The following is a 20,234-nucleotide window of genomic DNA, read 5'->3' as shown; positions in this document are numbered from 1 at the left end:
CCTTTCATGCATTACCTAAACAATTTAAAACCTTAATTATTAGCATTCTACATCATATCCTTAATTAGTTGAGAGAGAGGGAGAGGAGAGTGGGTGGTTGGATAAAGGGGCGGCTCAAATAAAGATAATTGAAAAGAGTGTGTCCTGTCCATGTTTCTTCCCAGGCCTCTGATGTGTCCAGGAGTCGCGGGGCGTCTCTGATGGCCAGGCCTGGAAACAGCCTGGTAGCTGCCATACGAAGCCAGTACCACCCTGACTTACCGCTGGCCGCTCCATGTAAGCACTGTCGATGGCGAACGGACACACACACAAACAAATACACACACACAAGTACAATGCTTAAAGATGCAGAGGTAAGCCCCAAGAATTCTCTCCACACCTTGTATGATATTGGCTTTTTTTGTTTTTTATATTAAAAATGAGATCTGGTCCAGTCAGTGTCATCCACCTCTGATATCATGGATATGATGCAGTTTGATTGATTCCCTATTGCATAAAGAATCAATACTACACTGGTTGTCTATGGGAAGCCCGTAACCTGAATTGATCTAATGAAACATTTAGATCAGTATGCATGAATACACCCAGTGGCCATCTGGAGCCATGAAATATTCCCAACCAGCTGCTTTCTCCTCTGATGGCTTTAGTTAACATCTCCCAAGGACTTGTCAGATACATGCTGTGTTACTGTCCGTCTGCTTATCTCTCTCTCTCTCTCTCTCTCTCCCCCCAGCTTACAATGACAAGATTGTGGCGTTTCTTCGACAGCCAAACATCTTTGATATGTTGCAGGAGCGGCAGCCGAGCCTGGGCAGGAACCATGCGCTGAGGTAGCTCCTCCTATAACCTGACAGTCACTTTCAACCATGAGCTTTCGTTTTTTCTCCCAAAATTCCCCAACTTCAAATTCCCAAACGACATCGTCTGCCTGGAGTCCCATTTGTAATCCTGGGTTTCACTCTCACCACTATTATCTCCCCATGTACAGTGGAAACAGCTCTAAAAAAAAATCAATACGAAATCAATAACTAAAATCTTCCCATATGGGACTAAATCTGATAAAATGGGGGTCTGTGTATATGAAAATGTTTGAAAAAGCCCTGGATTCCTCTTTGATGTCTATCTGCTTACCAATGCTATAGGATCCAGTTTCCCTTGTGTGTGAGTGAAAGTGTGCATTTAGCAGCTTGACTTACAGTCCCCCTAATTACAGTGAGGCACATAGACACACACACACACACACACACACACCCTATTTTCAAGGTGTTGAAAGCTGATGATTATCTTAAAAGCATTCCAGAAGGCGTAACTCCACCACCACCTAAACACACTGGGTGGGTGGAGGAGTCAAGTGAAATAAACGTTCAAGGGATTTTAGCTTTGTAAGAGAGGAGAGTTTCCATGGCACGCAATATAGCAGAGCAAAAAAAACAACAAAAAATTAACATCGCTTGTTTACATACTGGCTGTACATACTGTCCATATTTGTGGAAAAAAATCACAATCAGTCATTTTCAAAGTTTATTGGGATTGGAAACCAGTGAGGTTACACTCATAGATAGCCATAAAGGCACAATCTATCATGTCTCTGCATGAAAAACATGTATGAATCATACATAGAAATGTTTGATTTATTCTATGTAGAAAAGAACCGCAACTGCGACAGCTCAGTATATAAGAAGTTAAAAGCAACAGTGCCAGGATAGTAGAATATATCAAAAAACATCCCTGTGTCAGTGGATTATTGAAGTATCATCAATAAAGAAAGTAGCCCCATACAAAATAAAAGTACAAGGTACAGAAATATTTGGTATTTTTTTTCTAGGGAATCCAGTCATTGTGTCTTTTCTTTCTTAGTGAGACATAACAGATGATGTGAATTGAATGAACATTTACTTTTTAAAACCTGACCTATAGTTGTTGACCAATCAGGGAGAAGATCCACTACATTCGGACGGAGGGTTCCCAGGGGGTGGAGAAGCTGTCGTGTGATGCAGACCTGGTTATCCTGTTAAGGTAAAAAACTTTGCTGACTCCAACATGGAAGCCTACTATTTATCCAACAACACATTCTCTTTTACAGTATAGTACACTACAAAGTGTATACTGCATTCGGACCCTTGACTTATTAAAATAATAATGGTCAGATATAAAAGAAATTGCACATTTCTAATCCATAACTGTACTTTACACCATTCTGATGCTGCATTCACCTCATATGGGAATACAACAAAGCAAACACTGCAATGTACAATAAACAATCCAACAAGTAGTTGTGTCCTGCCATGGCATTTTAAAGTTTAAAGCCAAACCCTGAGTTCCAAAGTAGAATTTACCATCTGAAAGCTGAGGTGAACAGTATTTTCTAGTAGTATTTACCACTTGAAAGCTGAACTGAACAGTACGTTCTAGATATGTACCATCTTTCCCACATGACGTGAATGCAGCATTCTTAACCTCTTAAGTGGACTCTATAAGTACAAAGGAATGCCACCTATACTCTTCTGTTCTGACTTCTCTTCCGTTCTTATAGTTTGTTTGAAGAGGAAATCATGTCTTTCATTCCTTCTCACCCCGTCCACCCTGGCTTTGGCTTCTCTCCTCGCTGTTCCCCTGCCTCCTCACCGCAGAACTCTCCTGGTAGGTTCCTTCAGCCTGTCAATCACACTTTTTCTTCTCAGTTTGAGTGATCTAACATTCTTGTATGTGCGATAAAGCAGAATCTAAAGTCCCTTCACTTGACTTATGGCATGCTACAGTACTGTCTTTCTTTCTTTCTTTCTTTCTTTCTTTCTTTCTTTGACTAAAAGGATAACATGAAAAAGTCCTGGACTTGTTTCCATCAAGGTCCTTATTATAAATGTGAATTTATAGTCACACAAGCAATCAATAAAATCACATCCTAGAGCAGGGAACAGACGGGTTACGTAAGTCCCTTAAGGAGATGTTTTCCAGCAGTCTCTTTAATTCTACCCTTGAAGATCAATGGATTGTGGATATTTTAAAGGTAAGTGGGCAATTAATTCTACTCCAAAGCTCCGGTACACAAGAATGACTCATGGACTTCAACTGAAAAAAGCTCAAGTTAGTAATGCTTGCTGTAGCGCTGTGTTTTTCTACCTCAAGCACCATTTTAAAATAATTTTCAAGGGTCTTGAGTGATCCACCATTTCCAATCTTGTGTACTATACTGAGTTATAGTCGATGAGCTCTGGCTTCTACTGGTGACCTATTTAGATGTGGAAAGTGAGTTTTTCCCACATTGTGATCAATTCGTTTTGGGATACCTGCAAAGGCCAATCATGACACCTTAATATTCCAGGTTCCCACCTAGGATGATGGAGGACAAACTAATGTTTTCTGTCTCAGTGAGGCAAAGATGGTTAAAGAAAGAACTAAAACCCAGACCATTTAAAATCAACACATTCATAAAAACTACTGTGAAATTGCCCTCTCACCATCTTGCTGAGGGACACTGGTCCTTTCCCATCACAGTAGCCTATTATTTATTACAATGGTGATTGATTGTACTTTTACCATGAAGGCCCCTAAACTGTGGAACTTGAGAAACCATCTTTTAATCACTTTGTTAAAAAGTGTTTTTCTAGACTTGTTTTTATGCAATTTGTTTTTAATCTTGTCTTGTGTTTAATCTTGTGTTTTTTGTCTTATATTGTGTTGTTTTTTTTATTTAATGTAATGTATTGATTTTTTTCCTTTGACATACAGTATTTTCTTTTAAATGATTCCTATTTTATGTCCTCCTTATACAGTACAGTTTTTATGCCTCTGTGTAAAGCACTTTGTAAACTTTGCTTTCCAATAAGTGCTATATAAATATGGTTTATTATTTTTTTGCCTATGCAGTCATTCCATACTTGGAAAGGAAATCTATTGCACTAAATTCGATTGTCCCTGAGTGAACTAGGTGGACCAGTGCCAGGATCATTGACCCAGTATCCATGACAGCAAAGACCCATGCTAATCTAGCATGCCATCTGAAGCACAGTCAATACTAATGTTAACTGAGAGAAGGACTGGACCTGGTCCTCTTTAATGAGAGCCACAGCTCTGAAAGAATGGGAGCAGCTGGATAGAAAATTGGGTTAATGACTGTTTTCTGAAGTGGCATGTGGTTAAATGGATCACCTACGATCCATCAGTCCATCAGATTCTTGATGCTGGTTGTAAATGAATAAGCTTATCTGTTACACACACACACACATCCTTGTAAGTCTATCCCTATGAAGACCTTCCATTGACTGTATTTATTGCCTAAACCCCAAACCTAACTGTAAACTAACCTTAACCTTAGCCCTTACCTTAACCTAAAACTAATCGTAATTCTAATCTTAACCCTAAACCCAAGTCCTAATGCTAAACTAACCCCTACAACCAACAAGTGAGTGCAAAATGTCCTCACTTTGAAGGTCTAAAACTCCAGCTGGTTCTCACAAGAATGGAAGAACACACACACACACATGCAGAAGCCCCTTACCAGTAATCATCGTTGTTTGAAAGAGGCCGCTGTGCTGTATTAGAGTGCACTAATGATATCCTAATGAGCTCCACTAGACATTAGGCAGGCTGCAACAAGTGTGTGTGTGTGTGTGTGTGTGTGTGTGTGTGTGTGTGTGTTGGGGGTATGATGCATGTTGTTATTGATTGGAGGTTCTATAAAGGGAAATTGGGCCACAGCAGGGAAGCCTGGCTTCTAATTGTGCCTCATTCATTAGGTCTGCTATTGTCTCTGTGGAAACGTGACCTGGAAAACCAGCGTAAGAACTGGTCTGAGTCCAGCTGAACTGCCCTACATCTTACAAGTTACAAACTCATTCATTTTCACTGCAAACAATCTCCATCTAGTACTGAGTATTAATATCTTCTTTTTTTTTCATATAAATGCTGCCAATGGAGTGAAATCATCTTACAAGTCTTGTTTCAAGATTCCAGGAAACAATGGACTATCTTGAAAAAATGATTTGCCTTTAAGAGAATGCTCATTGTTCACTTGAAGAATCTTGAAAAATTAAAGGCAAAATTATCTCATAAATTGTCAGAATTTCCAAATTCTGATGGAGATGAAGAGGTTTTTTGTAGCGAACCTGAAGCAGATTCTGTCTGCAGAGATACAGGCAGCATGGTGGAGGTTTTATCTGCTGTAGATGTGTGATGGAGCAATGGCAACACATACAACTAGAGCTAGACTAATATCTGTTGCTGATGTACGGAGTCGATATTGGTCTGTTTTTAGAAATCAGAAATCAGCGTGTGGTCAGTGTGGTCCACCTCTGATATGATGGAGGTTCCTCTCTGACCACAGCTAGTCAACATGTTTTCAACATTAAACATTGTCAACATTATTTCATATCAGATGTCTGACCAGAGAAATCATTCCAGTGTGGTGTGGGAGGATTTTACTCAACAGTCTGTAAACCTGCAATGAAACCTGCCTCACCCTGCCTTAAGGAGCTGCCAACACAGCTGCTAACAGCCTGGTGGACAGAGGGCATTACTGATGTTACATCTACAGTTAAATCAAAGCAATTATTTAAGGTGTGTGTGTGTGTGTGTGTGTGTGTGTGTGTGTGTGTGTGTGTGTGTGTGTGTGTGTGTGTGTGTAGGCTTGCAGAGGGCCAGGGCTCCAGCTCCTTACCGCAGAGACTTTGAGGCCAAACTGCGAAACTTCTACAGGAAACTAGAGGCCAAGGGCTATGGCCAGGGACCAGGCAAGATCAAGTAAGTCTGTGTGCAAATAATTAAATATTAAATATAAATAATAATAATGCTAACACTTTACATTAAGTGTTCATCAACTAATGTCAACTAATGCATTTACTAACGTCAGTTAAACATGAATAACAACATTAACAAAGTTAATGTTAAATGCACATGAACGACTGCAGTAATGAATGTTTATACATTCATTTGTTAACTAATGTGTTTACTAACATTAATTAAGTATGAACAGTGACAATTTTGTTATACATGTTTGTTAATAATGTTAACTAATGTGTTTACTAACATGAATTAAGCATGAACAGTGACATTAACAGCGATGAGTTCATATTAAATGCAGTAATAAACTGCATTAAGTAATGTTGTTATACATGTTTGTTAATGCCAATGTATTGACTAAATTGAAACCCTACTAGATCATCCTACTCATACTCATCAATATGATCTATTGTGTATATCATGATTGTTGTATATAACTGTATATTTTTACTTATTTGTTACTTATTTCATATATTGCATATTTTATTTTTTAGAATATTTTCATACACATTTTCATTCTTTTTTTCTCATATTTTAATTCATTATGAACATTTTAAATGTTGGTTGCATGTATACTCTTTCCCATTTGCTCGATTCATATTTTTCTATTTCTATATTCTATTCTATTCTTCTTTGCTGTATCCTATTACTATTTACTGCTGCAACAAATCCAGTTTCCCCACAGGGATCATTTAAGTTTCATCTGATCTCAACTCACTATTCCCATAGTGTTTTTCATATCTTGCCATGAGGAAGATTGATTATTTCTTGATCTGCATCTACCCAGTTATCTCCAGTACATTCTGTATACATTCACCCAGTTTGCCCACAGTGTTAAACCTGTCCTGCTTGTTGCAGACTGCTGATCAGGAGAGAGCATCTGCTGGAGGGAACCTTTAACCAGGTGATGGCGTACTCCCGCAAAGAGCTGCAGAGGAACAAGCTCTACGTCACCTTCCTGGGGGAGGAGGGGTACAACACGCACACACACACACACACACACACACAGAGAGAGAGAGACACTCACATATGAGTTTTTGAAGGCCAATACTTTTAGACTGAAGCTGCTAATAGATGATATTTTGTGCAGATATTCAGTATCTTCAAATTTGACCAGTGTTCAGTGTTTTCCCCCAGAACTTTATGATTATCAGGGTGGAAAAGTCTCTGAAATAGCATTTAGAACATGGGGCATTAAAAATCTCCATTGGAATCCCTAATAATGATAAGAAGAAGAAAAACAAGCACAGATCCTGTACAGACCCACGGCGCGTGTGTTCAGTTCTATGCACTGAAGCACTACGTTATGTTAAAAGCACCTACTGTTAAAGTCTGTATGGCAGCGAAGACGAGTTACTGTCTACAAATCACCATTACTAACTTGTTTTCACACCGGGAGACTCTGTGGATTGAGTTCAGTGCTGCTGGTCTGCTGTCTGTACATCTCCAAATTACAGACATGATGTGATGCCACATCAGGCGCATTAGAGATCCATTTAGATCCATTTCTACACACACAGATTTCTACAAACTTTTGATTTTCTCCCTCTGTATGGGAAACACTGCATCTCACAGTCAAAGACGGCCTCTAGAGGCCATCTGACGAAGCGCATCATCTCACTAAGCGTTACCTGACTGACTGACTGACTGACTGACTGACTGAATTTGCCTCATGATAACAATAATAATAATAATAATAACCTTTATTTGTATAGCACCTTTCATACACAACATGCAGCTCAAAGTGCTTTACATCAATAGAAGGCAGATAAAAGACAGATAAAAAGATAAAATTCATATGAAAGAACAAGCAAGATGCATTGCATTAAAAGAATCAAATCAAGTAAAATAGAAAGATAGAAGAACACAACATGACCCATGATGCCCTCGGCTGCACCGTGGGAAAAAGAGGAATAAAACATATCCATGCATCCTAGTGTGACATTTCAGAGGTGGACAACATTGATTGAACCATACCTGATTTTGCAATAAAAGGACAATATCAGCCCTATATCAATTTCACCCCACCACCCATACACACTCAGACATTGACACAGACACAAACTTCTAAAATGTGACATACTAAATTATGCAATCATATAAAAACTGTTTATATTCTCTCTCTGTCTTTCTCTCTCTCTCTCTCTCTCTCTCTCTCTCTCTCTCTCTAGGTTAGACTACAGCGGTCCATCCAGGGAGTTTTTCTTCCTCTTGTCTCAGGAGTTGTTTAATCCGTACTACGGCCTGTTTGAATACTCAGCCAACGACACCTACACCGTTCAGATCAGCCCCATGTCGGCATTTGTGGAGAACCATCTGGAATGGTGAGCAGTCAAACACACACACACACACACACACACACACACATACAGTGAATCAGTGTTTTATGAATGTGGTGGCTGTGGTGTTTCTGCACTGCACTTCCCAGAGTTCACCTGTCAATCAAACAGTATGTCCAGTACTGTGACGTCTTTTTCCTTGGATTTTCTGTTGATGCAGTTTGAGTTTCTCTCTCTTGAGTTTCTCTCACTGGCTATAGGTTGAATCAGTATTGTGTTATACATAGAGAGTAGCAAACAGATATTTATTTCTATGAAAATTATGTAGATAATTATTTAAAGGTAAGCTTTTAGCAGCATTTATCAACATGGAAACTCTGGTGAAAGAGTAGAGCATACTGTATTTTTGCACCAGCACTTTTGGCTGATTTTACACTGGTCAGTTTGGAAGTCTGAATTCCTACTGATGCTACTCTGTGTGTGTGTGTGTGTGTGTGTGTGTGTGTGTGTGTGTGTGTGTGTGTGTGTGTGTCCAGGTTCCGTTTCAGTGGTCGTATCCTGGGCCTGGCTCTGATCCACCAGTACCTGCTGGACGCTTTCTTCACCAGACCCTTCTACAAGGCCCTGCTCAGACTGTGAGTACACACACACACACACCACACACACACACACACAGACATATACAATCACAAGTTCATTATGTGTCTTCTATTTCTTCCATTTCAATGGAGAGGTTAAGACATTGTAAGGAAAGGCATATATTCCAAATTAATGTAAATAATCAATTTAGTGTGACTATGTGTAGATTTGGGTTCGACCAATATGGGTTTTTGAAGGCTGATATTATTACTGATATTTTTGGATTGAAAGTACTGGTAGCCGACATTTTGTGCCGAAATTCAGTATCAGTAAATTTGACCATTTTGTGCCAAAAAAAAAAACTAAATTTGTGTTTCTCCCAGAATGTTATATTCAGTTGTAGGGGAAACTCTAGGATACATTACTGCATTTAAATGAATAATTAATTTACAAAAAACATGAAGTAAATAAATAAAATGTGCAAAGGAAATAAAGTTTCATTACAGGTTTTACAGACTGTTGAGTAAAATCCTCCCTGATATCCCTCTCTGATATGAAATAATATTAAAACATATTGACTAGCTGTGGTCAGGGAGGAACCTCCATCATTTCAGAGGTGGACCACACTGACTGGACCAGATCAAATTTTTAATAAAAGGACAATATCAGCCCGATATATTAGCAAACCGATATATCGGTCAAACCCCAGTGTTTAGTGTGTGTATATAAGCTGTGTGGACTGTGTGTGTGACCCCTGTGCTTCTCTTCAGGCCGACAGACCTGTCTGATCTGGAGTATTTGGACGAGGAGTTCCACCAGTCTCTGCAGTGGATGAAGGACAATGACATCACTGACATCCTGGACCTCACCTTCACTGTCAATGAGGAGGTCTTCGGACAGGTTGGACTGATTTAAAAGACTGAAAACTGATTACAGACACCATGTAACATTAATTCATAGGGATGGAATGATATATCGAATTCAATATATCGCGAAACAAAAACGTGCATATTGCATATTATACAATGCATATTATTCCTCAGTACATACTACTGTTATGAATTATAAGACATGCTATTACATTATGCCATGACATATACTGTGAGGTGACTTGTTGTGTTGCTAGGTGACAGAGCGGGAGCTGAAGTCGGGCGGCTCCAACCTGCAGGTGACCGAGAAGAACAAGAAGGATTACATAGAGCGGATGGCCAAGTGGAGGGTGGAGAGAGGAGTGGTGCAGCAGACCGAGGCGCTGGTCAGAGGTTTCTATGAGGTAAATACTACTGGAAAATACTGTTCAGTCAGCTTTCAGATGGTAAATACTACTAGAAAATACTGTTCACCTCAGCTTTCAGATGTAAATACTACTAGAAAATACTGTTCACCTCAGCTTTCAGATGTAAATACTACTACTACTAATAAATACAACTTGGGGCTTTCTGAATTCTGACATCACCAACAAGGAAATAACTAGTCAAGTGCAGGGAATGATATATTAATTTCAAATAAAACCACCAAAATGAACGATTTTAATCTCGTAAATCCCTTTAAGTTAACTCTTAAAGGGATAATCCACCCTAAAACGCTGTAATCACTTTTTAAAAAACAGCTATTGGTACCTATGTACCTTGCATTTCTGGATCCATTTGCTTGCTTGGTGGTGTATTTTTCTTATTCCTGCAAATAACTGGCCAAACATAGACAACGTGACATCAGGTCCAGATATTTCCAGCACAGCTTCAATGGAATTTGATAGTAGAATGTCAACGGTAAACGTCAGGTTTTGGTGTCAGAATCAAAGAGCGAGGGCTTCTTTCTAGAGCCGCCATTTTGCACCAAGAGACGTTCAACAATCATACAGGGAGAAATCCATCGTAGAAGAGAAGGATATACCAATTTCTCCACTGCTCCACAGCCTCACTAGACCAGAATGCAATGCAGCCACAGCTTCCATCTTTGAAGATCTGTCATTGGTAGTGAAGCCCTCTTCCACTACTTTTTTGTAATTTGAACACAAACCACACAGTACAGCATTGTTCTCTCTCCACTCTCAATTTTCTTGACTGGAAAAAGTTTCTCTCCACATAAAACAGGAAATAATTAACTGAAGTAGATGTAGATGAGCCAGGTTGAGGGAAAGTGGGTTCACCAAATTACGGCACTTCATCACAAAATAACTCGTGGAATGAAATTGAACACCACAGATTGATGATATCTAACAATTTAAGAGGATCTGAGGGTGGAACAGTAGGACAGCTATTTGCTGGATTTTTGGTTTATGGTTGACATAACAGTGTTTGGTTTGCTGTAAAACATGAACTGAAATGAATCATGTGTGTCAAGTGTGAAAAAGCTGATCAAGAGTCGACAGAAAACTTCAGTCATGTAGCAAGAGGTTTTGAATTCAAAGAGATGACTGACACACAGTCCTGTTTAATGTTTTAATTCATAGAAGCAGACCTGCACTTCTGAAGTAAAACAATTAAAACTCTCTCTCTCTATGTGTGTGTGTGTGTGTGTGTGTGTGTGTGTGTGTGTGTACGTGCGTCAGGTGGTAGACTCCAGGCTGGTGTCGGTGTTTGATGCCAGGGAGCTGGAGCTAGTGATCGCTGGCACAGCAGAGATTGACCTCAATGACTGGAGGAGCAACACTGAGTATAGAGGAGGTGAGGGGCAAGATGGAGGGAAGGAGGATGGAAAGAGGAAGGAGGAGAGGAGGGGAGAAAGGACATATATGATGAGGGTTTCCACTGGTCATAGAATTCCTGGAATTATTATTCCAATCGGTGAAAGTAAGGCCGAATGACAGCAATAATAACAGAGTCTCTCATACACTTCCATTGTATTTATAAGTCAGCCACTGAAAACAGTAGAAACTCCATTCAACTTTGTAAATAGTCATTATGGCACACTGATCAACTGCATAATATTTCACAATAGCAACTTTCACAGTTTCCGAGTTATATAATTCATTGAGAGGCGAATTCACAAAGAATGGATTGCGGCCGCTAATAGCACCATGAATTGCGTATCATTTGCAACCGCTATTTGCTCCGTCTCAAGGACCGATTCACAAAAGATATTGCGCTAATGATATGCCACCGCAAACACGCCCATAACCTGTTGCAACTGAGTGCAATTTGCCCCTGTTTTGCGTCTGATTGCAATTACCAATGTGGCAAAGTATAAACGTTGCCTTTGCGCGAAGAACACAGTAGACAGGACAATGGCAGAGAGAAAGAGAAAAATGAAATTTTTAGACCGCGAGCTGCAAGTCCTGACGGACGAGGTGCAGAGGCATTCCTCAAAACTTCAGGCAAGAAATTTAACCGGGACTGCGAGAAACCATATTTGGGATTTAATATCCCAGTCTGTCAGTGCTGTTGGTGTTTCCAGACGCACCTTCAGACTGCAAAAGAAGATGGCATGATTTGAAGCGGAGAACAAAGGAGAATGTAGGGGAGCTTTATTCATTTATTTTTCATGACACAATTGCATCCTGTCACTGCATCCTTTGTTTGCCATTGCATCTCACTGCATCCCAAAATAAACTAGAAGGGCACTCGCGAGCGCAGACCTCTGCCAAGGCCAATCCAGTCTTCTATGATATGCAAATGTGCAAGCGCAACCAATATACGGATCCGCTCCAAAATTTAATGGGTTCTTCCTTGGCCCATGCTACATCCTTCCACGAAGTTTCATGAAAATCGGGCCAGTAGTTTTTCCGTAATCCTGCAGACAGACAGACAAACACACAAACAAATGCACCGAAAACATAACCTCCTTGGCGGAGGTAATACTGTAAATGAGTTTGGGCGGAGCTGTCCATGGTGCTGAATCTTTAGGCCAAAATAAAGCCCACTGTGCTGACTAGTGAGATAAGTGAAAATATTTTCAGAGTGAGAAATTGAGTTGTATTGATTGTTTGGTTGTACTGATTTATTTGCTTTCGTTTGTGAAGCAATCTGTGTTAAAGTTCTATAGTAATAATAATAATAATGTCAAAATATTATTTACAGACTGTATTTACAGACAATCTTATTTTTTAGGTCACACAAAGGTGGAATTGTTGCAGAGACATTTGCAAGGTCAATTCAATTCAATTCTCAGTTAAATCAACAAGTGATAAAGCCTGGGCGTGACACCCCTTATAAATGCGCTTCAATTACCACCAACTCTCTGAAGACGCTAATAATTTCACTCTAACTGCGTGTGGCAATTAGCGCCGACCTTTGTGAATTGGACTGTTTTTGCAGTGAGGCTCATTTGCATAGAAAGGGGCCAATTTTGCGCCAAATGTATGCATATTACCTAATTTAAATACGTGCAAATAGCACAGGAGCACCGAGACGCTATTTGCGTGGCAGCGCAGTTAGCGGGGCATTTCACCCTTTGCGAGTGCTTTGTGAATTACACGGTTTCTTTTTGTCTTATTTGCACAGGTTTAGCGTCAGCAAAAGCCGCGCAATCCTTTTGTGAATTCGCCCCTGAATCTTTGTATTATTATTATTATCTTTATATTATTATTATTATTATTATTATTATCATCATCATTTTAGGTTTCAATTGAGAGTTTTAGTGTCCCATGATGGTCTAAATGCTGTTTCAGAGGCTTTTCCACCCTGACAAGAATAAAATTCTGGGGGAAACACAAAATTTTTAACTTAATTTTTTTTATGTTTTGGCACTAATATAGTCAAATTTAATGATATTGAATATTGGCACAAAATATCAACTATCGGCAGCTTCAGTTAAAAATCTATATTGGTATCGGTATAACACCTCAGGATTCCTTTCTCTAGGTTACCATGACGGCCACATCGTGATGCGGTGGTTCTGGGCCACTGTGGAGCGCTTCAACAACGAGCAGCGCCTCCGCCTGCTGCAGTTCGTCACCGGGACGTCCAGCGTGCCATACGAGGGCTTCGCCGCCCTGCGGGGATCCAACGGCCTCCGGCGCTTCTGCATCGAGAAGTGGGGGAAAGTCACCTCACTACCCAGGTATAAGACACAGAGTTCTCTACTGTAAGGCCATGTTCACGCTATTCCACTTTTTTTTTACATTAAAGTCTATGGGGAAAAGGTCCACTTTGATATGATGCTAGTTCAACTTTTGTCAAGACCACATGACTTGGACAGTTATTTTGTGTGTGTGTGTGTGTGTGTGTTTTGAGAGTCGACCTATCACAAGGAAAAAGGGTTAGGCTTTCACTGTATGTAGGCAGAATTAATTGATTGATTGATTTTGAAAGTTAAGAAGACTTATTTCCATTGTGGTCCTCGTACAGAAGATAGTTTACTACCACAGCAGCAGCCACAACCGAAATGCAAATGGAGAATGTACTGGTAGAAAAGTTGGCAGTAGTTTGTTCTCTGATCACGGAGTCAGTAAGAAAAACATAGACTGTGTTGTAGAAGTGTCCAAGTGTCTTGACAGTTGGACATCGGTGCTGTTTGCTGATAGTGGCAGTGAGTTAGTCTGCAGCTAGTCGTTATGGAAAAAAAGTTATTTTTGTCAGCACAAAATTCAGTTGAGGCAGCACTCTTTCCACACAAAAGCGGGATAGTGTGAACATACCCTAATGTCTTCTTTTTTAAGGACTAGGTTTAATCTCTGTCAGGCAGACCAGGGCTTAGCTAGCAGCAAGCAGATCCTTTCTAATAGACACCAATACTATAGTGTGATCATACCAAAATCTAGCTATTTAAGAAAGAAAACTCTACTTCGTCATGACTATAAATTATGAAATATGTGAACAAAAGTATCTCCACAACATTGGGACAATCACATCAGAAAAGTGGATAATATTTTGGCTGAATCAACACTAATAAACTCACTATTAACCAACATGTGGTCACTTTAACTTTGTTAACTTTTCCCATGGGACATAGAGCAGCTTTTGATTAGCAAGTGGCAATTGTGAATTGCCACTTGAGAGAAAGACAAAACCATGTAAGTTAACAATCCTATGCATTTGAGTGTGATAAACAAATAACTTGTCTAAATTGTCTCTGTTGTCTCTTTAGCCTAACCCTGCTTTCAGACAAAAACTTGAAAAACTCTCTGAACTCTGAAAACGTCTCAGGAATTAGAGAAAAACAACCTAATTTAGTGTATTTTTGAGACAATACAGTAGGTTTTGACGGTGTTTCAGGGTCCCTACAAGATCACCAAAATTGCTCAACCCATAGACCACACAGAGCAAACTTTCAATTAAAAAAACAGTGTTACAAGGTTTAGAAATGACAGCAGCAATATGTGCTACAGTTATTTCTCACACCGCAAAGTGTCATGTATAATCCATCTCTGCAGTAGTTGGGCTGTAGTCATTGCAGTTCTTATACGTGGCGCTTTGGAGCAGCTTTATGAACTGAGGGCTTTGGATCCTAGACATGTCATTAAGGTTGTTCCTTCCACTCCAATGTGACAAGGAGCTAACCTGTTGGAATGACAAATGCCTGGAATCAGTTGTTGTTCCTTGTTCTGTGACTCTTACATTCTGATGAGCTGCTGGAGGATTTGATCTAAAGGGGATTCACTTCACTCCCTGTCAATGTTCCTCCCAGGTTCTGGCATCATAGTAACAATTCTTCTGAGATATAAAGTCTCTTTATTACGACACACAAGGCCAGAATCCTAAATATACACACACAACTGCCCTTTGAGGTACACTATTCAAACTATACAACACTCACTATGGCTTTTTGGGCAGACATATCCCTCTCTGCTTTCAGACGGATCAGTTTCAAGTTCAAGTTCATTTATATAACGCTTTAAAAACGAAACAAGGTCTCAGTCCCCAGGCTTCGGCACTTACTGAGAGAACAGGCAGCAGATATACAGATGTTAATGGGAATCAGATGCCACTTGCTGTTTCATCAAGCTGCCCCTCAACTCTCTGCTGACCCACACTTGATCCTTGAACCAGCTTGCTTCATACCACCCAAATGGATTTTTAGAATAGAGTAAGACAGTGTAACCATGTACTGTGGAGGGCCAAGAGTCTGCAGGTCTTCATTCTAGTCTATTCTTTATTTATATAGCCCTTTATCACAAGCATGTCTCAAAGGACTTTACATAGCATCATATACAGTACATGTCATATACAGTACATACTACATCATATATACCCTCTTACACATCATATACAGTACCATACTACACACAAACACACCTATATCACACCAATTTTCATTTTCAATCCACCTGACCTGCATGTCTTTGGACTGTGGGAGGAAACTGGAGCACCCAAAAGAAACCCACGGAAACTCAGGGAGAACATGCAAACTCCAGACCAGGGCGGAGATTCGAAACCACAACCTTCTTGCTGTGAGGTGACAGTTCTAACCACTGAGCCACCATGCTGCCCATTCCAACCAGCTGTTTTCACTAATTAACACATCCTCAACCAGAGAGAGGGGAACTTATCATTGAAATTAGCTGCTGTAGTGTTTGGTTGGAAGGGAAAACCTGCAGACTCTTGGCCCCTAGAGAGTAATATGGCTTCAATATTATTTCATTATCAGTACTTGAAGCTTTAAATGCTTTGACATTGCCCACATGACTTGACTACAATGCACCAACCCAGCACAGCACCTTCTCTGGCACGTCCCCTACTCTGCGGCGTAGAGTATATCTGATATTGTACTAGGTGTGTTCCTCTAACCTTACAGCGGCAGCACAGAACATTCATTTGGCAAACAGTGTGAGATCTTCTTTAAAATCTGAGCCGGCTCAGCAGAAACAGAGAGCAGGACTCGGGTTTCACTGCAGAGCGGGGAAAGTGCCAGAGTTTGACTTTGTGGACAGTGGAAGCTTCAGCATCAGCGATATAGGGAAGCTAAATAAGGGCTGGTTTGGAGGTGGAAGTGTATGTGCCTCTGTGCATGTGTGTGTGTGTGTGTGTGTGTGTGTGTGTGTGTGTGTGCAGCAGCAGAATAAACACTCATTGTTCTTCTCATGGGATAAATGTAAGGTTGTAATATGTAATATTCCTGCGGTTTTGCCTCCTGTCTACTTATGGGCCTCCCTGATCCTTTTGATGCCAATAAGGAAAGAACTGACAAATGAGAAAAAAATTGATGTAGGAGATTTGGGTATACACTGCTAGTCATGGTTCTCTAACATGTCTACCTGCCTGTTTCTCTCTCTCTCTCTCGCTCTTCTCTATCTGTCTCTCTCCTTCAGGGCTCATACTTGTTTTAACCGTCTGGATCTCCCTCCCTACCCTTCTTACACCATGCTATATGAGAAACTGCTGATCGCTGTGGAGGAAACCAGCACTTTTGGCCTGGAGTGAGCCAGACAACCAACCCAAACTACATTTCCTCTATGGAATGCTGTCTGGGCCAAAAAGGAAAAGGAAAAAATCAAAATGATCCAACACTCGTGGGTTACACATTTCTGAAATGATTCAGTACATGGATTGTGTTGACTTATTCAACAAAGTTTTTGGTCATGTGGATATATGTAAGTCACTGTTATGGTACTATGTGTTTGAACCTTTAAGAGTGTGGGCTTTACTTAGCTTTGAGGATCTTTATGACAGTACCCAGCACTAGGGCAACACAACGGGACTACTGTTATTTTTCTATTACTCATTAAGACTGGAGATTACCGAAATGCTACAATGTCTTTTTTATATTTATATATATATATGGCATACCCAAAGAATGGGTATGAAAAAAGGAATCAAGCTCATTTAAAGTTGCATGCACTGAAATGCATCATCCAACCAATGATAATAACAATAATAATAGATAAAGATAAAACCAACAACACAAAGTAGAGCAATGAAAGGAGATTATGAAACAAAAGTGATGCAAGGACATGAAAGCAGCAAATTAGGAGAACACTTAATGAAAGATCTTTACATGAAAGCAAATCTATAAAAGTTTCTAGGATCTAACTCTAGGAGCCCTGATGGCAAAGGACCGATCACCTCTTGTTGATCTAGACTTTGGAACAGCCAATGGAAACCTGCCCAAGTACCTCAAGCTGTGATCCGGCTCATATGGAATTAAAAGATTTGTGATTTAGCTTGGTGCCATCCCCAAGCCATTCCGAGGCCTTCAAAGTGATCAGTAGAATCTTAAAATCAAATCTAAAACTAATAACCAATGTAAAGACACTACAATCTGGGTGATATGATCTCATCTTTTGGTCCCATAAGAATATTAGCTGCTGGATTTTGTACAAATTGGAGATTAAAGATGGATTTTTGACATTGGGCAGGAATATATAGAGTTGCAGTGGTCTAAACAAGCGATAAAAGCATGGATGATCTTTTCCAGAGCACTGACTAATAAAAATAGCTTGATTTTAGAAATATTCCTCAAATGAAAGACACAAGATCATACACATTTCTTAACCAGTTCGTCAAAGCTTAGATTAGCATTAGAAATTACTTTTAATGGAGTTGCGTGGTCTGAAATGGACTGTTTTGGTTTCATTAAGTTGGAAAAAATTCTGAGGCGTCCTGCACTTTATGTCTGGAAGGCAAGTAAGGAGAGAAGCTAGACTATCAATATCAGGTTTTATGGACAGATGTGTGTGATCAGCATAACAGTTGAAATGGATATGTTTATGGATAATATGTCCAAGCAGAAGCATGTAAATGGAGAATAAAATAGGGCCCAAAATTGATCCCTGTGGGACACCACTCATAAGGTCTACTGAGGATTAGGATGACTTACCTATGATGACTGAAATGATCAGCTGGAAAGAGAGGAGCTGAACCAGTCAAGAGATAATTAAGTCCTTTTAGTTTATTAGCCGTTCTCTTGTTATGGCCTGAGTGTTTTCATTTAGCCATGGCAAGGTTTTTGGTCTTGATCTTTTTTTTTTTTTGTCCTTAAAAGGAGCAACATCAAAAATATTCAGGCAAGTGCTATTAAAACATTCAAAAAGCTCCTCAGTATTGAGCAGTGGCATTAGTGTGGTGCTGGAAGTGACTGCCAGAAAGGCCTCTGAGAATTTGCTAGTAGAGTTAGAAATGGGGGAGTAGACGGATACACAGAGACTGGGAAATGGGTAATGCAGGAGTACATTGAAAACAATGCCCTTATGGTCAAATACATACTGTTCTTTGAGTATCACATTCGTCGCAGTGAAACCAAACAACAAAACCAGGTCAAGGGTATATCCCTTTGAATGGGTTGGTCCTATAACACATTGAGCTAGAATAAAAGACTCAGTAAGATTAATAACATCAAGAACATTGGATAAGCAACAAATATGGATTCCAGTCCATGGTGAGTAAATCCATGCAGGAAATGGACACTGAAGTTCATGTTCTCTGGACTTCTGGACCACAATGTTTATGGCCAGAAGTCAATGTTGCTGTCATCATTGATGAAGACCTCCCAACAGTTTCTTAAGGTTTCTTCTTTTCTCTGCCAAGTTGTCAAAGGCAGAGAGAATGATGTCATGTCTCCTCCAACAAGGCAGCCATCATCTCCAACACAAGGGCTTTGGTTCTGGGATTCCTTTTGTTGAGACTGGGGGTGATCTCGTTGACCCAGGGTGGCTGAATCAACCCCAAACCCGACCGGTAGTTCATGATTCCTCGAAGACAAATAATGCACGTGCGCATTGTCTCTCTGGCTGGCTAAAGGGGACTTTCTATGAATCCTGTTGGCCAATGTGGTGCTTAACCGTACAGTCAGGGCACTAGCATCTCTGGTCATGTCCATGTGAATGGGAGCTGCTAGTACTCTTATTCAAGTCTTCCACTGACGACTGAAGGATTGAAGGATTCCCTCTCTCTGACAGTGTGCCACCATTCTCAAGCTCCACCATGTCAAATAAGGATTTGCTCTGTGCATGGGACAGGTAATCCAATATCCAAACCTTTATTCTTATTGAGAAACTCCTGGGCCCAATGAGATTGGTGCAAAGGGATATCTCTAGGTCTTTAAGGACCTGGGTGGCATATTGGATCTGCTTCCTGAACCTGTACGGCACTCCTCCTTCTAGAAACTCTTGACCTTGGTCAGCGAAGGGTAATGTGTACCCATGTTATATTGGGAAGGGGGACTTGGACAAACCAATGTAATGTATGCAATAGTTAAGACCTTTACTCCAGTCTGCTTCGCAGTCAGCCATGATTTTTTGAACAAACGCTATGACTGCAGTGTACGCTCTGCATTCCCAGTCCCTCCATATAGACCGGCATCTCCAGCCCAGTTATGAAACTGTGCCTCAGTTATTTTCTGCCTCAAATGTGGCCTGTGAAGTGTTTCATAATTTCATGTTTCTTGTTTTTTGGAGTCTCCTGTACAATGGGTGAAGTTACCGTGCATTCACACTGTGAGCAACATGATCAACCATTCACTGGACGTCCACTTATCTTCTATAGAGCTGAGCAGTCAGGGAAATTCGGCCGATGTGTCGACAAGCTTGGGGGCCGAGAAAAGTTGGCCATGGCTTAACTTTTCGCAGTCATCGGCAGTCAACAGCCAATGAGATTTCCGCGCTTACTTCTTTTCCCTACTGATGGGATTTTGTTTCATGAACAACAGTTCCGCATTCAAAGCTTCCCAGTTTTCTACATCTTTTATTTGAAAGACTACAGGAATCTCAAAAACGATCCTTGT

General features: G+C 40.3%; 1 protein-coding gene across 1 annotated transcript in view; it reads left to right on the top strand.

Moving 5' to 3' along the window:
* The window catches only part of hecw1a (HECT, C2 and WW domain containing E3 ubiquitin protein ligase 1a), a 92,150-nt gene extending 75,214 nt beyond the window's left edge, over positions 1-16,936 (top strand). The window contains exons 17-29 of the mRNA XM_078291331.1: positions 165-276; positions 734-830; positions 1,933-2,016; positions 2,534-2,640; positions 5,625-5,739; positions 6,637-6,750; positions 7,950-8,102; positions 8,594-8,692; positions 9,407-9,536; positions 9,763-9,909; positions 11,188-11,302; positions 13,439-13,637; positions 16,825-16,936. Of these exons, the coding sequence (XP_078147457.1) occupies positions 165-276; positions 734-830; positions 1,933-2,016; positions 2,534-2,640; positions 5,625-5,739; positions 6,637-6,750; positions 7,950-8,102; positions 8,594-8,692; positions 9,407-9,536; positions 9,763-9,909; positions 11,188-11,302; positions 13,439-13,637; positions 16,825-16,936 (1,584 nt within the window). The remainder of the gene's footprint in view (positions 1-164; positions 277-733; positions 831-1,932; positions 2,017-2,533; positions 2,641-5,624; positions 5,740-6,636; positions 6,751-7,949; positions 8,103-8,593; positions 8,693-9,406; positions 9,537-9,762; positions 9,910-11,187; positions 11,303-13,438; positions 13,638-16,824) is intronic.
* The last annotated feature ends 3,298 nt before the right edge of the window (positions 16,937-20,234 follow it).

This window comes from Centroberyx gerrardi, chromosome 22 (assembly GCF_048128805.1).
Source record: "Centroberyx gerrardi isolate f3 chromosome 22, fCenGer3.hap1.cur.20231027, whole genome shotgun sequence".
Classification (NCBI taxonomy): domain Eukaryota; kingdom Metazoa; phylum Chordata; class Actinopteri; order Beryciformes; family Berycidae; genus Centroberyx; species Centroberyx gerrardi.
This window is presented reverse-complemented; position numbering and strand designations above follow the sequence as displayed.